Source organism: Protopterus annectens, chromosome 16.part0 (genome assembly GCF_019279795.1).
Source record: "Protopterus annectens isolate FY-2018-M chromosome 16.part0, PAN1.0, whole genome shotgun sequence".
NCBI classification, from domain to species: domain Eukaryota; kingdom Metazoa; phylum Chordata; order Ceratodontiformes; family Protopteridae; genus Protopterus; species Protopterus annectens.
In genome coordinates, this window is record NC_056750.1 from 508825006 (window position 1) to 508844038 (window position 19033).

Sequence of the window (19033 nt, forward strand, 5' to 3'; positions counted from 1 at the left end):
CACATTTGAAATGGATATTTGGTGCTTCTGTGCTGGAAAAATGATGCCCCCATAAAAGTTACTTTGTACTCCACTGCTTGCATGGTTATACCATTATTACAAGTACTTGTTATGCAGTTCAAATCAAGTTTATGACTTAAGAGCAAGATGTATGACAGGGCAGTGACTGGTAACTAAACAGAAAGTTGAAGGCTATGTTTGTTAAAAAAAAATAAAATAAAGTAACACACACATGTAATCAACCCACATACCATTCACAGCACAGAAAATCTAAGGTAAAGGTCCAGGTAAGATGGTATTAATACAGTATCCATTAAACATTTTCATTTTTGGAAGAAAAGATCCAGCTAATAGACTACTACCAAAAAGGTGCAGGCAACAAACTGGTAGGAAATCAAACAGCATGGCAAACAATATAAAACATCCATGTCTCATTATCACTGCACATATATAAAGTACTACAGGTAAAAACTTAAGTCTGCCTAGAACTACATCCATAACAGTATAACAGATTTGACAAGGCTGCAAAAGAAAAACTAAAGCACTCGTAAGGGATAAAGAATTAGCTATACATACTTCCACAAAAAGCGTTCCTTGTGGTTCAAGGGGAAGATGCATTATGTGACGCTTATTATCAAGAAAATCTTCCAGTCGAAGGAACTTGACAGCACACATCTCTCGCCAATCCCGCCAGTATAAAGCAATTTCCAGCTCACGAGACTGAAATTGATATAAAAAATGTCTGTCAGCAAACCCAAGTGAAGTGTAATACAAGTTTCAAAAATCAAAATATTGATCAGTTAAGTTATCACACATGTTTAAGTTTTCCTTCTGTATACCTTACCTTCATGCCTTTTCAACTTTATCCGAAGATTGTAGTTTACAAGACGGTAACACAAAACATCAAACTGTGGCTCCTACCAACTTTATGTGCATTACCTCAGTTACATAACTCAAATGTGCGTGATCTTATTCTCCTCAAATTCTGATGTAAACATTTTTCTAGCATTTGTTTACTGTGACTAGTGTCTTTCACCAGAGATACTTTCCTCTTGTTTTAAAAACTTTCTATCCCAATGAATTACTGCCAAGTACCCACAAACAGCACAAATAATACAGAAAGTATTCATATATAGCACAACATTTTATCTGTGCCAGCACAGACTGCTACATTCTCTGGCAAAAGAATGTTGCCCTTGTGACAAATATCCTTATATTCAATAAGAACAAAGAAATGTTTATTTCCACAAATAGTCTGCACTATAAAAACAAACCAGTAGGATTAGACAATCTCTCTAATCTGCTCGAGTACTGCAATAGCCTACTGCAGCTTCCCCCTATTTTTCATCTGTCCCATCCTCTTAGGAATCCTTCTCATTTCCAAGAGCTCAGGTACTTTAAAAAGAGTTATGTACTTACCATAACTTGGAATCTGTGCTATCCAGTGTCATTATTTATCACAGATGGGTCTTGGATCCGAGCCAGCAACTGAAGGATAGATCCAGAGCTCAAGCTCCTCCCCCTCCCATGATCCCTTGCTGACCTACAACCTCAGATCAAGTTTGCTGAATAAGAAAATAGCAGTCAGGACTGCTCATAATACTAAAAAAGTCCATAAAGAAAGACATCCCAGCAATACCTATCTGATCTCCAGAAGGCAGGGGGAAGGTCAGTGGGAGATCTCCAGAAGGCAGGGGGAAGGTGAGTGGGAATGTGATGAATAATGACACTGGATAGCAGATTCCAAGTTATGGTAAGTACACAACTCTATCTGATGCTATCCTTGTCATTATTCATCACGGATGGGTCAAAGTCCCCAGCTGTTATGAACCCTGGGAGGCTTTAGGGAAGGATATGCTGGAGCACAATGGAACAAGAGGAAGCCCTGTTCCTCGATATCAAATTCAACTTATAATGCGTAACAAAAGGTGTGACGGTTAGAGCAAGTAGCAGCAACACATATCTTGTCCAATGAAAGTTTGGCCAAAAAGGTGGAAGAGGTAGCCACCAACCTAGTAGAATGAGTTTAACTGGTTTTGAAAGACTGATGTGCCTGCTGTCATAAATGAAGGAAATACAGCTGGTGATCCAATAATACCTAGTTAACTGCCAAACCTTTTCAGGAGTGAGAAAAAGCTACAAAAAGGCGATCTGACTTTCGGAATTCTTCGGTCCTCGAGATAAAAACGTAATTGTCTGTGGACGTCCAAACAATGAAGCATACATTCCCCTTTGCTGGAATAATTAGGGAAGAAAATGGGGAGCTGAACAGACTGATTAAGGGTGGCTTCCAATGTTATCCTGCGAATGAATGAAGGATTAGTTCCGAGAGATAACCTACCCTTAGGAAAGACCATAAAGGGAGGCTTGATACTAAGAGCCTGCAACTCAGAAACCCTCTTGGCCGAAGTAACAGCCACCAACAAGGCTGTCTTCCAGAAAAGGAACTGAAGATCACACAATGCAGTGGGCTTTAAAGGCTTTTACGTCAAAGACTGCAACACGAAAGTGAGATCAAATGGGGGAAGGGATCCTTGATGGGAAGTCTCAAGAGAAATACCCCTATGAGGATGGCATTACAGAGTCTGGAAGAGAAGGTGGAACTCTCATTCAAATGAAAATTTGAGCTGGCTGCCAACTGAAGTTTAACTGTGGAGAAACTAGCCCCTTCCTGGAAAAGAGAAGCTAAAAACAGCAGAATGTCAGGAATGAGGACTGAAACGGGGTCAAGGTTTCATTGTCTAGCCCAAATTGAGAAGCCTTTCCACTTGCTAGAATATACCGTCTTAACAGACGGTTGAGAGGCTAAAAGAATATTCTTCACTGGAAAAGAAAGCCTGGACTGGGCAAGGATCACTGGAATTAGAGGAACCATGCGGTTAACCGAAGAGACTGAAGACTGGGTAGAGGAAGCCCCCAAGGGTGAGAGATGAGATCCGGAATGGGATCCAATATCCAAGGGAGGATGTTTTAGATGAGACCAAAGTAGGGAGAACCACAGCTGGTGAGGCCAAAAGGAGGCAATGTGGATGAGGAGGGTCTTCAGGCAATGGGCTTTCTGTAGAACTCTGGGGATGAGGAGAGTGGGAGGGTAAGCAGACAGGAGGCACGATGGCCATTTGTGAACCAAAGCATCCCTGGAAGACTCCCCCTTGGGGGGATTAGGGCAAAGTAATTTCTGCAATTGTGGTTGACAGGGGAGGTGAACAGGTTGCAGCAAGGAAGGCTCCAACAGTCAAATAACCGATGTGCCAATGACAGATTCAGGGACCACTCATGAGGACTCAGGATAGACCTACTGAATTTCTTGGCTAACATGTTGGAACTGCTGAAGATGTGAGTTGCAAGAAGAAAGTGCCTGGAAAACATCGCCCATTCCAACACTCTCATGGCCTCCCTGCACAGGGGAAAAGACCATGTCCCCCCCCCAAAATGTTGATGTACCAGACCACTGCCACGTTGTCCATTTGAATCGCTATATTACCGAAGAGGAAGACACTCCTGAAAGGCTTGCAATGTTAGAAGGACTGCTCTCATCTCCAGGACATTTATATGCAATTTGGTCTCTGCAGGGGACCACGTGCCTTGGACCATCCTTCCCCAAAAATGCCCCTCCACCCCAGTAGGGAGGTGCCCGTGGTAACCATGGCCTTGGGATGGGGAAGCCAAAATGACCTGCCTGTAAATCAATCTAGAGTCTGAAGCCACCTAGCAAGATGGTTTTTGCACACCCGAGAAATCTTGATGGCCATGGACAAGGGGTGAACCTGAGCTGACCACTGAATCGCTAGGGTCCACTGCAGGACTCACATGTGATAGCTGGCAAGATGCACTAGCTGAATGGCAGCTGCCCACTAAGCCTAGTGCCTGCAAATCTAAGTCAGCCATGGGATGATCAAGGACCTGGTTCTGAAGGATTTGAACCCTGCGAGGAGGGAGTGCTGCAGTCTCCAACACCATGTCGAGAAGAACCCCGATAAAAACTCTAAATTCTGACAGGGTGAAAGGCTTGACTTCACAAGGCTGACTGTGATTCCCAGATCGTGGAACAGGTGAAGAGTATAGTCGGAGGCCATAGACAGTTGATGCCTCGTGGGGCCGTGAGGAGCCAATCGTCCAGGTACAGAAAGACTTGGAATCCTTACAGTCAAAAATGAGCTGCTACCACTGCCATGTATTTGGTAAACACCCAGGGGGCTGTAGTGAGTCCAAACAGCAGGGCTCTGAACTGGTAGTGACTGGCCCCTAACTGAAACTGCAGGTATCTCCTGAAGTGCTGTCGATCTGGATATGACAGTACCCATTCTTGAGATCCACTGAGCACATCCAATGATCCTTGCACAGAAAAGGCAGAATGAACTGTACAGTGAACATCTGGAACTTGGACGTCTTGACTGACAGGTTCAGCTCACTGAAGTCCAAAATGGGATGCAGGTCCCCAGTCTTTTCTGGCACCAAAAAGCAGCAAAAGAAAATTCCAGATCCTCGTTGTCTTGTTGGGACCTCCTGGATGGCTTTTTTTTGAAAAAGGTCTCTTGGACCTCTAAATGGGTCAACTCTCTTTGGTAGGGTGGAACATCTGGGAGAGATTACGGAATAGGAGAGGACTAGAAGAAGGGTATGAAATAACCCCTGGAAATGGTCTCTGACACCCACTTATTGGAGGTGACACTTGTCCAGGCTAGTGGGTGAAGGGAGAGTCATCCAATGACTGCCTCCAGGGCAGGACAGCCAGGCAGTGCCTCAGGAGCGCTAAGTGGTCATCTCCAAGAAAGGTTCCGGGAAGCCCTGGTTCTGCGGACCTCCTCTGGCTCTAGGGCAGCATCTACCATTAATATCCTGGCTGGTAGAAGAGGATTCCTGTGGAGCATCCTGGAAAGACGACTAAGTCCTGCGAAACTAAAGTTTCTTACCATCCCTCTGATTCTTGGAAAAATATCATTGGGGAGTGGAAAACTTAATCCCAACCATAGATAGAGTCTTCCATTCCTGCTTGCTGCATGACAACATCTCTATGATGTATGGGCCAAACAAGGGTGCCCCAAATGGGGGGGTTAGTAAAAGGCATTTTAAAAGGTTCTGCAAACCTACAAAGGTATAGCCAAGCTTGATGTCTACTGGCACTACCAGTGTCCACCGCTCGAGAGGTGGCCTCTGCTACATTGGAGATCAACCTCATTGAAGCGTTAGCCAGGGAAATTAAGAGTAGAAAGTTTCGGGGAGATCAACTTGAGGCTCTCTGGAGGTAGTAACTCTGAAAGTGAAGTGGAGAGTTCCAAGACCAAATTTCTTTGCAGCCAGATGAAATATGCCATGTAATTGGTCGCTCTCAGTCCGAAGGTCGATGAGGTGAAAAGCAGCTTTCTGAAATGATCAATTGCCCAAGACTCCCTGTTTGGGGGATGGACCGTGGAGCCCTGTGGCCACTATGATGGCACTGACAGGGACACCCTTACTCCAGAAACTTTTGACTTTTGGGGGGACTAAGAAATCTGTATGCCTTTTTGGGAACTGGTTCCACTGTGTCCAGTTCCTTCCACGCATTGACAGTGATAAGCTGTATGAGCTTGTTGGCAGGAGGGACACCCAGGTAGAAGATGGGCCCACCCCGAAGGCCTTCAGAAATATGGATTCCTCTAAAGATGGGGTGGGGGAAGACCAATCACCTCTTTGCTCTAAGATCTCAAGGATGTCCCCGAAGGACATTTCCATCGACAGAAGTCTGGGGGACCAGTCTCCCTCCTTGAAATCAGTGTCCTCAATGAGGCACTCTCTAAGAGAGTCCAAGTGCCTCCTCTTGCATGTCCTCTTCTGAGGAGACTCCTCCATGGTGGGCTCTGGAGAGGACTCAGAACAGGCAGGGACCCCAAGCGGGGTAATGACCATCTGAAGATGCTCCCGGGAGTGCTGACCCTGGAATGATGTAGGCTCACCACCCAAAGTCGAGAGGAGCTGGGGAGGACCTAAGGATGAAGGAGAGGTAACTGCCCAGCCGGAGAAGTCCTCTCTAAGGCCCTGAAGACTGATGGGCTGGACAAAGCCCCCCCCTCTCCTCCCCCACGGCCGCAGTCATTACGGGAAGGAAGGAGAGACTCTGACCCAGTGCCACCATCTCCAGACAATATTGGCCTTGAGCTGTCCAGCACAGAGCCCTCCAGTTGAAGGGAACAGTCCAAAAACTCTAGGCCTGACCTCACACCCCAAGGACCCCACTTAGACATCATGGGACCGAGGTGGAGCCAGTTCCAAGAGCACTGGAACAGAGCCCATCAGGGACCTTGATGATGTCGGCAAGGGAGGGATGCTTGACACTGATGGCCTCTCACAGGGAATGCTCCGATCCTGGAAATCCAAACCCAGGAGGGGGTTCGGACAAGGAGAGTGGAGTACCGTTGATGGAGATGATCCCATGGGCAACAGAGCCTCGGATGGTAACAAGCCCAACTCGATTTGGGCTTTGAGGAAACTCATCATCCTATCCATATCAGTAGGGAGCAGACTTCTGGAGGACACCAAAGAATGCCCTGACCTGGCTGGAGACCCTGACACTGTTCTGTGAGATAGACTCCTATGCCTCGGGCCTGAACTTCTAGACCTCGAGGGGGAACTGTCTATGATTATCCGATCCGATGGGACATTCGGATCCAATTGCTTCGTTGGCACCGAAGATGGATCCGACAAACAGGTTGGATCCGAAGCCAGTATGTGCCAAGTCAAATCAGAGAGCCTCCTGGGATCCAAGGCCTCAGATCCAACCGACAGGAGGCTCTCAGAGCAGAAGAGCCCAGATCCAAAACCATAGATCCTGGACTCTGACCCAGGGTTCTAAGATCCGAGCGCCTAGGTTTTATTTGCACGGAAATCCCTTTAGGAAGAGGAGGTCTTCCTTTTAGGATCTGGACTGGCTTTTACAGGGGGAACTGGAGGCCAGAGGTCCCCCTTTAGTAAGTTCCTTGAGCAGGAGTTTATTCCTGTGATCCATGACAGCCCTAGGGTTGAATGTGGCACATATGTCGCATTCGACCTCCAGGAGACTCTCTCCTAAATAGTACACACTCCTTGTGCGAATCGGAATGGGGCATCTTCCGACTGCATGAGGAGCATCTCTTAAAGCCTGAGGGCTTAACCGACATGTTGCGGGGGAGGAAGAAGGGGGACAGCTAAGGAAGGAACCTGGGAAAAAAGGTGGGAACCAACAGAGATAAATTTAGAAAGCTACAGGAGGGGAGACCAACCCAACTAACTACCCAGAAAGGAGACAGGGAAATAAAAGGCTACGCTACTGAAGGAAAAATCCCCCCCAAAAAGAAAACCCAAGTCAATTATCTTAATTCTTCACTTGAGCTGCTGGAATAATGTCCGAGCATTTCTGCAGCAAACGAAATCTGGGGTTATAGGTCAGCAAGGGTTCATGGGAAGGGGAGGAGCTTGAGCTCTGGATCTGTCCTTCAGTTGCTAGCTTGGATCCGAGTTCGGCTCTAAGACCCATCCATGATGGATAATGACACAGACAGCATCACATCTACCCATTCTGTTAAGAGAGTCCACCCTATTAGTCATCCTACCAGTGGAAACGTACTTCCATATATGAAGTTAAGTGTTCCTAGGCCTGCTGGTCATTCCAACGTCTTTCTTTATCCTTTCCTTCCAGGATAATCCCAACACACTTACCCCTTGGATCCTTATACACCGACATGCACCTCTTTCCTTTCCAATGATAAACAAAGACATCTTAAATCATACACAATACTTACCATCTCCCTCACCACTTTCGTCAGTTTCCCTCTATACAGTTCCCTAGTAATGTTCTCTATTTTCCTAAAAAGCTCAGAGAAATGTACAGAGAACTTCAAGTGCAATAAGTGATATTATCACATTCCTTTCTTTGGATTCTACCCCAAGATGCCTTCCTTAACCACATGGTTTGCCTTTGCTGCTGCTTTCATTTAACCATATGGTTTGCCTTTGCTGCTGCTGCTTTCATTTTGAAGCTGATGTTTGGTTTCTCAACAGTAAAACCCCAGGTATTTCTTGTTCCGGGTTTTTTTTTTTTTTTTTTTTTTTTTTTTTACCTGTGCCCCCAAGTGGATATCCTGCCATGTTATCAATTTCCAAGTGTGGCACTTCATGCTGAGGATGAGCATAAGTGACATGGACACCTTTTGGCCACACCGTAAGTTTTCAATCTACCTCCATGTTTGCTCTCTAACCTGTCAACCCCCTTAAAGGTTTTATATCATCCATTGAGAGAGCATGGTCCAGTCTTCTGTACCCTACATAATTTTAATGTCTTACCCACCAAGATCTCCCCCTTAATTATAACGCTCTGGTTCCTATTTAACCACTTCATTATGGACCTACACAGCATTCTACTCGCACTCCTCCTCCTCCTCTCATCTTTCCAAGAATGAAGCCTGCAATGTTGGGCTATATTTTTTTAATCCAAACATGAAATCCATGGGGATAACCTCTCCTTAGAAATCCAGTGATATAAATGGATCAGGTTAACTTAACAGGCTCTACCTGATGGAAGCCCATTCTGGAATTCATTCAGAAGTCTATTTTGTCCTAGAAGTCAAAATTTTCAACTTCAAAGCAGCAAATGTTTTATCCACAACTGCAGTCAAGTTCACTAGCTTGTGGTGATCTAGACTACTCTCTGTTCTGCCCCTACAAATGGACACCAAAACCACTTAAATCCCCCCAGAACCCACTCTCCCCTTGGAGGCCTACTAAATAGCTTTCTTAGACTTTGTCCAAAAACCTTAGCAGTCCCGCACCTTATCCCTCTCCAGATCATCCAGTGTCATTTCCATCTCATCCGTGGTTATTGCGTCAGTTATGCATTCTCCTCCTGCTCACCTTTCTAGACTCCTACCCTCTGGTCTCCTCCTTTGGTGAACATGAGCCTAATATGCTCATTAAGAATCACCTGTTTCTGATCTTCCCTTTGGTCTTCTCATGTAAACTCACAAATATCTGTTACTTCCCTCTTCCCTTTCCACTAAGTACCTACAGAAGACCTTCTTATTCTTAACAGCTTCTGCATTTTCAACATTTCACAATTTGCCTCATTGGCACACACTGAGTCACCATTTCTAGCCTCAACATAGACCTTAACAACCCACCCTTTTATTTTTCTGATCTTTGTATCTACTTTAATTTACTCATGACGGTCTCCTTCTCCTAGGTAAGCCACAGTGACTTCATGTTTCTTTTTTGTTTTACCATTCTCTGTACCTCCACAATTGCTCCACTCACTTCATCCCTGCTCATTGGATCACATCTGCCTCTCATCATCCCAAACCCTATTTCTTAGTGGCACTTCCTAACTGCATCTCTACATTGCAGTTTAATGTTTATAAAGGTTTAACTAGCCAGCCTGGATTATAGCCCACCTACTTGCTAAGCCTCTGATACTAGATAAATAGCAGTGTACATCATCCTTGTTTAATTTTCCAAATATTCTGATACTTTTAATACCAGGGCACATTTACAGATCCTAAAAATCAGCAAAGTTTCAGTCTCCTATGTCTGCAGAGTGTTCACTTCAGCACCCATAAATGTGGCCAGCCCTGCCTATTATCTGCACTGGCAGCATTATGTAAATAGGAATTCTTATTAGTTCAGTTACTCTCAAGACTACTGGAACTACCTGAGTGCTGTTGCTCCACGTCATTCTGGCTTCTACTAGAATATTTAACAGTTTATAACGCCATGTCTCCCAGTAACAAACCACTTACCACTATTCATAGTTACTTCAATGAGTACTGCTATATACACTGTTCATTTATAACATCGGTCTTGTTTGTACTTTTAACAAATTATTTGAATCTTCTTTAAATAGAAGTACTTCATGCCAATTCAAATCTCTTTTATTTTTTTTTTTTTTTTTTTTTTACCCAGCATCTCCTTAAGCAGACTACTACAGTCATCTGCTAGGACTATAAGCAAAATTTCATCTTTATTTTGCTATAAAGCAACTAATACTCAAAACACACACTTAAAAAATTTGAAATAAATTACCACTGTTAACATCCCTGTAAATATTACCACACATTTAAAACAATGTACTCAAAATAAATTATTCTTGGGAGAATTTGAGATGTCACAACAAAGTCAGACAGATTCAAAGGATTAGGATGTTCACACTATGCACACTTGTACAGTAGCATCTGTCAGAGTGGTGAATGTGAAACACTCTTCATTCTCCTGTAAACGCAATAACCTGAAGTAAACATGCAGTCAACTGAAAGATGCATTAGAGTTTGGAAGAGGTAAATAAAACTGTTGCTGACATTAACGTGAAGTTAAAAATATTAGCTAAAACACTTCAAAAGGGTAATAAACTGCAAAGGGACTTGGATTATGTGAAAAAGCTTTTTCATGTTCTAAAAAATCATAGGAGAACTCATGAAAGGTCATATAAAGTATCAGAAGGATGTCCAGCTAGTTCCTTTATATCTACGGCAACACTTCCAGGATAGTGTATTTCTGGAGTCCGAGAAGGATATAACTGCTCAAATGAATGAATCAAGGGACACTTCACTGAGATCAGAATGTTATCCTTTGCCACAAGTGCCGTGGCCATTTTGAAGACGCAAGCGAGAATACAGAGGGGCATTTCACCAAGACGTGTCCTATTATTGAAACTAAAAATGAAATAGGAAAGATTAGATTGTTTTCTGATGTAAACTATGTTGTGGACACACACTAGATGTTTTTGACAACTTTGTTGATGCTGAGACATTTAAATCAGAGTTAGTCTTAAGATGGCTTAAAATCTGTAATTATTAACCTGACTAAGCAGCATTATATGTAACTGGAAGTATTTAACTTTGTTCACAAGTTACATTAAATGTTTATATTTTTAAGAAGGACATAATATAGACTAAACATGAAGCCTTTATTCTTATTCTTCTGAATTAGAAAAAATACTGCTACTGAACATTTATCATTTGCATTAAAATTAAGATGTAGTATTTTATTCCTTTCTTCTCTAATTAAAAAAAAAAGTTTTCAGAATTATTCAACTTTATGTTTTGACTGGAAGAATGACAATGAAATGGATTATAACTTGACTATGGAAAAGTGGTTAGCATGGAAAAGTGCACAACATGACCATTCTCTCATCATCAGACCTGGTTAAAGTATACAATTTTGAACTATCTGCAATATAAAGATGTGTTTTACCCATTTACATGATCATGATACTTACGAAAAATCTAGTGAAAGACTGTATTTTGAATCAGTTCAAAGGTTAATACAAAAAGGTGACATACTTGGTTATTTGGCTCATGGCAAGGTTATATAATGTGATGCAAATTATAAAACTTCCTTATTTTTATTGCACCTCCAGAACTCAAAAATAAGACGCTTCCTGATAGGCCTTTTGTGGCAGCATGTAGTTATTTACAACATAGTATCAAAATAAGTACTTCTCTGTCTCCGTGTGTAATTAACCATATTTTATAAAACATTCTAATAACATTTATAATCTTTAAAAAAATAAAAATGGACACAATGGATGATTTGGCTCAGTATTAATGTTAAATAGCTTGATGGGTAAATTTTAAAACTTTTTTGCCTTAGCTGAAGTACATATTTAGACATCTGGTACAGCTTTGAGTTGTGGAGAAGTGGTGTGTGTATATATATATATATATATATATATATATATATATATATATATATACACACACACACACATACATACACACACACGTAAATCTTCAAATACAAGCTGTAGAATATTTTACATATATGGATGATTTTTATGTAAAGGAAATAAGACGAATGCTGTTAAATTTGTAGCAGGTTTACATAACAGATTTGGTTTAAAATGTTATTTTATAATGCATAGTGATTATTAATTTAGATGTTACACTAAAATGGTCTACAGATGGAATAATTAATAATTTGAAAAATCAAAATGTAATTCAAGTATGCCTCTTTTTGCCATATGCTGTCATCCTTCCCATGTTACAGCAGCTCTCTTACAGGAAACTTCTGAGAACTGAAATCCTTTCTAGTGAACGGGGAGACTTTTTACAGAAGTAAATGGGATTACTAAAAGGGTTTGAATGCTGAATATGATATAGAATTTGTAAAGGTGTATAAAAGTGGAAGACAAGCTGCGGGCAATTCAGATAACTTGTAGGAAATGTAGAAAGTAAACATCTTGAATCACTTTTCCTATTTAAGTTATTTTGTGACAGAATATTATGTACTAATAGTTACATTCAGGCCATTAAAGATGGGTGGGAATTTTTATAAAAATATATTAGCATTACAAAACCTTCTCCTTAGAATGTAAGTACTTCATATAGAATAGGTGAGAAAAAATAAACACCTTATATAAAAGATCGGGTCCAATTTCAGTACTTAAGAACTTGTATATGTGGAAACTGTTCTGTATGGTTGAACAAGTGATTATATAAATGGGAAAAGGGTCGATTATATGCATAGATACACAGTCGGTAGTTTGTGCCACAAAGTGCTCCTGTGGACTAGTTTATATAGGGGACATTAAAAGTTTACAATTAAGATACAAGAACTCAAAAGACGTAAGAAGATATAAGAAATCCCTATAGTAAAATATATTTGGAGAAAAATGAAGTATTTAGAGTTGAAAATTACTATTTTGGAACAAGTTTTGTCTATCTAGTGGGTACAGAAAATTAAACAACTGCTGCAGAAAGAAATCATGTTTATTTTAAATTTCATGCTTTACAAACCACAGGGTTAAATAATGAATGTTGTTTTAAGAGTTTATTGTAGTGCATATGTTTTATTGATTTTATTTGGCTGGACTGTGCCATATGATTTATTTTAGCTATTTAATAAGAATGCACTGAAAGTGTTGCTTTAACTCTTAAAAGCCATTAGCCAATGTGCCAAGTTTGTGTCTTGATGTATTCAAGAGCTGCATGGACTTGTGTTTGTCGCAAATTTTTATTTCAGTACTTAGTTGTTGGATATATATAAAATAACCTCTTCAGGCTCATTTAAGAATTCAAAAAATACAGAAACTGACATATTCCCAGAAAGTACATCATAACTTCATAAATAAAATGTTTACTCTGCACTTTCTTGAACACAAACTTTTATTGTTTAAAATATTCAGGAGTCTGACTTCTGTATGAAAAATATTTTTAGTTAAAACTATTAAAAATGCAAATTCTGCGTTCAAATTATAGTCACTGTACAGCAGGAACTCAGAGGTAGCATATTTAACTATGATCAACAGGCACACAAATTAGAATATTTTATTAGTGGCCCAATTTACAAGAGATGACACTGTGGCAAATTCAGAGGGATGCTAATTTCCCTTTCAACTTACTGGCAAGCAGCCTCTTGCAAGCAGTTATTTTGGCAGAAAATGTAAGTATTTTACTTCTGACACAGAATTTCCTCACAGCTTGTAGTTTGACCACTTAACCATAATGAGCCACACTTTAAAAATCAAAAATCTCATAACTTGCCATTCCATTCAAAATTAGGTCATATGTCATTCATTGACATTCTTGCCAGAGTCAACCTTAGCTCTTTAGTATACATGGCAAAGTCCAGTTAGCCTATTTTCTACAGTAATGAAATGTGTTATAATGTGACTAAAAAGTGGTTAACATTGAAAGTATGCAAAATAACCATTCTCTGATCATTGTATCTACTGATAAGGGCCAATGTTTGGTAATAATGGTGGTTTAAAAAAATGAAATCACTTAAGACACAGGCAAACGTACAACAAAAAGGAAAAAATATTTTAACACCTTTCCATTTAAATACAATATACATCATGTACTTATCTTCTTTGCTACTATCAATCTAAAATTACAAAAAATTATTTATTCCTGCCTCCATTAACCCCCAATCCTCCTGAAGATTATGTATTGTTCCCACAATTTCCACTTCTACATAACTTGCTCTTTCCCTTTTCTAAACAGCCCTCTTCCAGTTATTCTCTCTCTCACAACTTTCAATACCTCAAATACAGTTGGTGTGTACTTTGATTTCCATTTTCTGTTAACTGCTTCTTGGCAGCCAACAGAATTTAACTGCCTTACTATGTCTCAGTAATTCAGATCCTGTATCCTAACTCAGAAGAATCATTTACTTACAGCCATTTGCTCAGCCAATATTACGATAGAGTACTCTGTAGGGAATTTTTTAAATCTGCCAGTTCATACTCCCAAAACATATGTTCCAGTTACCTCTTTCTTCTACATCACACCTCCAACATTTGCCATCTACCTGAGGAAAAATGATTTTAAGTCTGCTTGCGGTATACAAACACTTCCAAGCAAAGATCCTAAACCTTCTGGACTTGACTGCATACTTGGGAGCCATACATGACTTCCCAATGTTTTCCAGTCTCCCCAATCTTTTCTAACTTCCTCTGACTGATTCTTATAGTTATCATGCAATATGTTATATATCCAAATAAGTATCCCTTTAACAGCTGCTTCTGTTCTAGATTCAAGTAAAAACTCTACCAGATCAGGTCTTTCATTTAAAATTCCCCTATCCCTTTCTCTTTGTCTATACTCTGAGATCAAACCCTGGTATGGAAGGCAGTTTCAAGCCTGCAATCAAAATGTCCTCTTGGCCTCATCCCAATCTGTTACCTTTCCTGCTTGAGTGATTTGCTCCCAATCTCGTTTCCCTTACCAGGTTTCTCCAGTAAACTTCAGCCCCCTTTTGACTATTTTCTTTACTCCTACTTGCAGTCATCCCTATTAGCAAAATCTCCTTTCACCATTCCTACATCGGCTTAGTTCTTAGAATAATGTCTGCTACTTTATAAATATAATATTCTGCATGGTTGTTATTCTTAATATGCATCCAAAATCCTACTCTTTCTTGAACTTCCCCCATGCTTCATCATCCCCTTCCACTTTGGATCACAATCTTTTGCTTGTGTTATATTCATGAGCCTTAACTGTGTACCTCTAAAATATCCATTCAAATGAGGTAAAACTAAATTACCTTGTTTTATTGAAAGGATCAATCTACCTCACTTAACTCTTGCCCTCCTTCCCTCCCAGATAATTTCCTTAAATTCTTTATTGTCAACAAATTCTTCTCAGGTTAATAAAAGTATACCTGACCCATATAAAAGACTAAAGGGACTAAATTTCACTGCTTCTATCTTACTACCCATAAATAAGAGTTTTTTTCAATTTTTGTATATTTTTTGTTTAGTCTCTTCCCACATATCCTTAACTGTCATAACAAAAAACATTTTAATGCATATCCCTAAATGCTTCATCTTATGTCCCCATAAATATGGGTACTGCTGTACCAATTTATGTGGGTACATAATTTACAGCTATAGCCTTTGTTGTATCTTCATTAATTTTACATCCCAAAAGACTGGAAACTGTCTCAATGTTCAACACTGACATCTCCTTTTCTGGATTTATTAGGTACGAAATGTCATTTGCAAATAAAACCAACTTTTCTTGATTACCATATCAATTACATCCTTGTATTACTGAGTCCCTTATTTTCTTTGTCAATGGATCTAAATATAAAGCAAAAAACAAAGGGGGAAAACAACCCCACTCCTGGTTCTTCTCTTCAAACACAGACTATCTGAGATAAACCCTCCCACTTTAATTGTTGCCTCCAATCCATCACATATCCTTCTAATCAACCTTATTACTGTATCAAAGAATATACCTGCTACTAATGCCCTACTTATAAAATCCCAGCTTACTCTGTCAAATGATTTCTATGCATCAAGTCCCACCACCATCAAAAAATTTCTTTTCTTATAGGCTGCTTCCCTCTGGATCACCATTGTTCTATTAATGTTGGCAATGTTTCTCTACCCTCCACAAAACCACACTGATCCATATCTATTAAATTTGGCAACATCTGACATTCTTCTAACTAGTACAGACATAAAGCCTTTATAATCATGGTTTAAAATTGACACTGATTTATATGAAGCTGGGACTGATAGCTCTTTGCCATCTTTAGGTAATAGCCACCACAGCTTTCTTCCAAGATATTGGTGCTTCTCCTCCTTTTAAAATACTGCTATACAAAATTTTCCAGTTTTTTATCACTTTCTTCCCTCCTAATTTCCAAACTTCCACAGTAACACTATGTTCCTGGAGACTTTCCTAAAGATAGCTTATACATCACTATTTTTCTCTCATCACCTCCTACCCTAAGCATTAGTTGTTGAGCCTTGTCTGTCTACCTCTAACCTTGGCATAATTAAGTCTTCCATAAATATTTTCATGTGTACTCTTTCTTGATTTCCATATTGTCTACTTTATACAAATTTCATAAAATTTCTGGAATCTATCTAAAACCTCCACAGGATCGTTGGTTGTTTTTCTTAGTAGAGAGTTCCTCAAGTTTTATGACCACCTTCTCAGCATTCTGTTGCCTAATTTGTTGCGGTAAAAGTTTTTATCAAAATGGTTGCTGAACTGCAATCTTTCTAAACTCATGCATATTATCCAGACACTCCCTTACTTTCTCTTTAGCACTCTACATTTGTTCCTCTTTTCTGTGAGATTTCTCTAATTTAGCCACTCTAATTTCTATTATGCCTTAATCATCTCTTTCTCCCTATTTTTAAACTCCATTTTTATTTTATCCCAGTCACCAGCTATAATTTCTGAAGATATTTTTATCTTCCCTAATAACTCTCTAATTTCCACTACCCGTTCCTTAAATTCCTCTCCTTTTAACAGGTAGGTGGGGAAGTGTCAGTGTCTTATCTTTACTTCATTACCCTGTATTTTATCTTCATTTTTATTGGTGCATGATCAGAAACAGTTTTCGGATGTGTGCTGAAGCTTTCAATTAAATCCATGTGTTCCTGTGAAACAATTTTTATTTAGTCTACCACAGTTATCGTACCTTGGGGAATATGTAAATTCCATCAAGTGTTCCCACTAGTGAGTTCACATATTCCATACTGAATATTTGCATAAATGTCTTCAGAAATTTACCCTATTTTGTTACATTGAACCTTCTAGATTCCCCCAATACATCCTCACTATTGCAAATCAAATTCAAGTCCTCACCTATAAATATTCCCAGCTGAAAATGGATTTCTCATACAATTTTCTTAAGCTCCTTAATAGTAGTTTTCAGTGGAATATAAATACATGCCATAGTAATCCTCCTCCCTTACTATCACATATATACCATTTGTCTTATTTCCTCATTTATCATGATTAGTATAATTACGCCTAGTTTCCTCTGTCTCTGATACTCTGTTGAATATTCACTCTGAAATCCTCCCTGTCAAATTCACATGCTTGTTTCTTTCCAAATGTGTCTACTGCAGCATTGCTATTTGCACACAGCATTTTTAATATAACTACTCATTTCTTTTTATCAATACCTCTAAGGCCACTCATGTTCCAGGATAAAATGGACAGCATAGTCAGTGATAAAAATGTATTGTCACACCCTATTAAACACAGTTTTTTTTTAAAGTGTATTTCCAGATTGTGTTATATGCATATACTAATGTTTGGCAGACTGACAAGACTGATCTTGTGTACAGCTGTTTCTTATCTCCAATTAAACAAAGTCTTAAAATGTGACATGTTCTAATGAAAACCTTTGAACAAAAAATTTTAAACAACTCCATCCCTACTAACTTCAAACATATAAAAAAAACTTGTATGCTTTCAGAAAACATTAACGTTTAGCCCTTAAGAAGTGCACTCACTGGCTACCCTTATACACTATTCTTTTAACTGCATTAAAGTATTAAGGCTACTAGGGAGGTTGTTACCTCTTATTCACTTATTTCAAACAATTTATTCACTAAACCGCTTGCCATTGCACCTTTAAATATTGCATTTCTCACAGCAGAAAATGCTCAGAATTCTTAAGATTCACTGTTTACACCTGCAGACAGCTCTTCCCCACGGAAATATACTCTGCAACGAGTCTCTGTAAATTTCACTTAGAAAAGAATGTACAGCTGCCCTCAGACGCAGGGATCTTTACTTCACTAAACATTTGCCAGCGGGAAAAAAGCTAATATCTTTGCATTTATAAAAAGCCTAGCATTTTCATGACTTTCATTATCTGCCTTATTTTTACAGACTACATGCTTACCAAAAAAAGAAGTTATGTACTCACCATAACGTTCCATGTGAGTTGTTCTATCTCGCCTTCATTCTTCACTGATGGGTTCGGAGCCAATTCTCGGCTCCGACACAGCGGTTTAACAAAGCTCAAAAATTACCAGTAGCTCGAGACCAAGCCCCTTATCCCATGATGCACTGCTGGAATTATCTCAGATCTTGTTTGCTGTGTGTACCATACCCTAGTAAGAGGACTAAGCTCCCCAGACAGGAAAAACATTGAATAACCAGGATGAAGTCAGTCTCCAGGTCAACTGTCAGCCAGGTGGAGGAAGGAGGGAGGGACATAAGAATGAAGGCGAAATAGAACTCACATGGAACGCTATGGTGAGTACATAACTTCTTTATGTGAAGTTGTTCAATCTCGCCGTTCATTCTTCACTGATGGCTAGCGTCGCTAGCACCCTAAATTCTGAGTGGCTCACGGGAGTAAATTTTTCAGCACTGAAGAACCAAAGGAAGCCCTGTCCCTGGAGGCCTTGTCCACTTTGTAATGAGTGATAAAAGTGTGAGGCTTAGAACAAGTGGCTGCAGCACAGATATTATCAAGGGGTAACTTGGCTTGAAAGGCAGAAGAAGTAGAGACTGCTCTGGTTGAATGCGCCTTCACTTTATGCAACAAAGACCTACTAGCAGATGAGTAAGTGTGAAAGCCACTTAGAAAGGGTTATTTTAGCCACTGGTCTACCTTTTCTGGCTTCAGAGAATGAAACAAAAATCTGGTCTGCCTTTTAGAAGTCTTTGTTCTGTCCAGATAATATCTAAACTGTCTGTGAACATCAAGTTTGTGCAGCATGTATTCTAATTTGTTGGCATGGCTGGGGAAAAAAACGGGCAACTCAATAACTTGATTGATGTTTGTCTCAGAACATACTTTAGGCAAAAAGGAAGGGTTAGTCCTA

General features: G+C 39.9%; 1 protein-coding gene across 1 annotated transcript in view; it reads right to left on the minus strand.

Moving 5' to 3' along the window:
• The window catches only part of PKN3 (protein kinase N3), a 2242690-nt gene that overhangs the window by 1093729 nt on the left and 1129928 nt on the right, over positions 1–19033 (minus strand). The window contains exon 9 of the mRNA XM_044058139.1: positions 577–720. Within this exon, the coding sequence (XP_043914074.1) occupies positions 577–720 (144 nt within the window). The remainder of the gene's footprint in view (positions 1–576; positions 721–19033) is intronic.